The following is a 1,896-nucleotide window of genomic DNA, read 5'->3' on the forward strand; positions in this document are numbered from 1 at the left end:
AAAAAAAAAAAAAAAAAAAAAATCAGAGACAGACTAAGAACTTATACTATGCCCTGCAAACAACACTTGACCAGAATCTAATCCACAACACTGGTTTTTCTCTTTTTTTTTTTTTGGCAGTGGGGAGGAGGATGGGTAAGGGATGGGATAAAATGTAGAAAGAAAAAGCACTACTTATATTTAAGAAAATAAAAAAGTACACAAATGTCTTGTTCCATACAGTTATCACAGTTTCCCAGATGGTGCTAATACATACACACATTATGTTAACCAGGGCACTGGTACTTCCTCTCATGAAACGTCAATGGATTTGAATAACCAAACTGTGATCTTGCAGAGACATTAAATGGCAGTTACCTGCAATTTCTTGCAAGCGATCTTCATCAATATTAGGGTCAAAGTCACTTCCCAAGACGTCTGTACTCCAGGTCTCACTCACTGTTTCTGATATGTCCCTATCATCTGTTAATCCCATCATGTCACGAATTTCAAACTTCCTTAGTTTATCATCAAGGTTATCTTGTGTTGTAGCTATCAAAAACAAAATTAAGCACTTTAAAAATAGTAACACAGCAATGACTTTTTAATCAACTTTAAAGAATTTTATCTTTGAACTTCAAGTTACATATTATTTTTTTTTAATTATTTTAATTTTTTTTTTGTTCTGTCGCCCAGGTTGGAATGCAGTGGCAATCACAGCTCACTGCAGCCTCCACCTCCCAGACTCAACAGATTCTTCTACCTCAACCTCCCTAGTAGCTGGAACTATAGGCACATGCTGCCATGCCTGGCTAATTATTTTTTGTCTTTTTCATGGAGAAAGGGTTTCGCCATGTTGCCCAGTCTGGTCTTGAACTCCTGGACTCAACTGATTCACCAGCGCTGGTCTCCCAAAATGCTGGGATTACATGCATGAGCCACCACACCTGGCCCCCACATATTCTATCATTACTAAGCATGTAATGCTTAGACCTAACTAGACCTAGACCTAACTAGACCAGTCAGCTTGCTACCAAATAACTGACTATCAGCTAAGATGAGCAGAGCTCCCTACCCAATCACAGGTGAAAGTACACACATGAGTGAACTCAGTCCAAATCAGAAGGACCAACCAGTTGACCTATAGACTTGAGGGCAAAAATAAATGTTTTGGGGTGGTATGCTATATAGCATTATAGTGGCAAAAATTAACTGATAAAACCATACTAAAAATGTTTTTTTCACTTGACTTGGATAGCTCCCTTCTGCATTTAAGAGTTTTGTTCACCTCCCTAGACCAATTTCCCTCAATCAAGTTCTTTTTTTTTTTTTTTTTTTTTGATACAGTATCACTCTGAAGCCCTGGCTGGAGTGCAGTGGCACAATCACGGATCACTGTAGCTTCGACCTCCCTGAGTAGCTGCAACTATAGACACACACCACTACCCTGGGTTTTTTGTTTGTTTTTTTAGAGACTGGGTCTCCCTATGTTGCCCAAGCTGGTCTTCAACTACTGGGCTCAGGCAATCCTCAGTCTCCCAAAGTGCTGGGACTATCAATTCACTTCTTAATCCAGCATTTCACAAAACATAGACTGCCAACCACCTACCTCAGAATCTCCCAGAAAGCATGTTAAAGAGATGATATTTGTTCAACTTCTTTCATAAGCTCATATGAAAGTTCCTCCACTTATGCAAAGGCCTCCAGTGGATGCCTGAAATTATGGATAGTACCAAACCCTATATATTCCATGCTTTTTTGATTTGATAAGCAGTGACTAATAGGCAGGTAGTATATATATGGATATGCTGAACTAAAAAATGATTAATGTCAGGGATGAGATAGAGTAAGACTGTGAGAGATTTCATCACATTACTCAGAATGGCACACAATTTAAAATTTATGAATTATTTCTGG

General features: G+C 38.6%; 1 protein-coding gene across 11 annotated transcripts in view; it reads right to left on the reverse strand.

The window, feature by feature from the left end:
- Positions 1-1,896, reverse strand: part of GAPVD1 (GTPase activating protein and VPS9 domains 1) — a 108,382-nt gene that overhangs the window by 39,811 nt on the left and 66,675 nt on the right. For all 11 annotated transcript variants that reach the window (XM_017549149.1, XM_037745942.1, XM_017549155.1 and 8 more), the window contains one exon: positions 358-531. In XM_017549149.1, coding sequence (XP_017404638.1) covers positions 358-531 — 174 coding nt within the window. The remainder of the gene's footprint in view (positions 1-357; positions 532-1,896) is intronic.

This window comes from Cebus imitator, unplaced genomic scaffold (genome assembly GCF_001604975.1).
Source record: "Cebus imitator isolate Cc_AM_T3 unplaced genomic scaffold, Cebus_imitator-1.0 Scaffold216, whole genome shotgun sequence".
Taxonomy (NCBI): Eukaryota; Metazoa; Chordata; class Mammalia; order Primates; family Cebidae; genus Cebus; species Cebus imitator.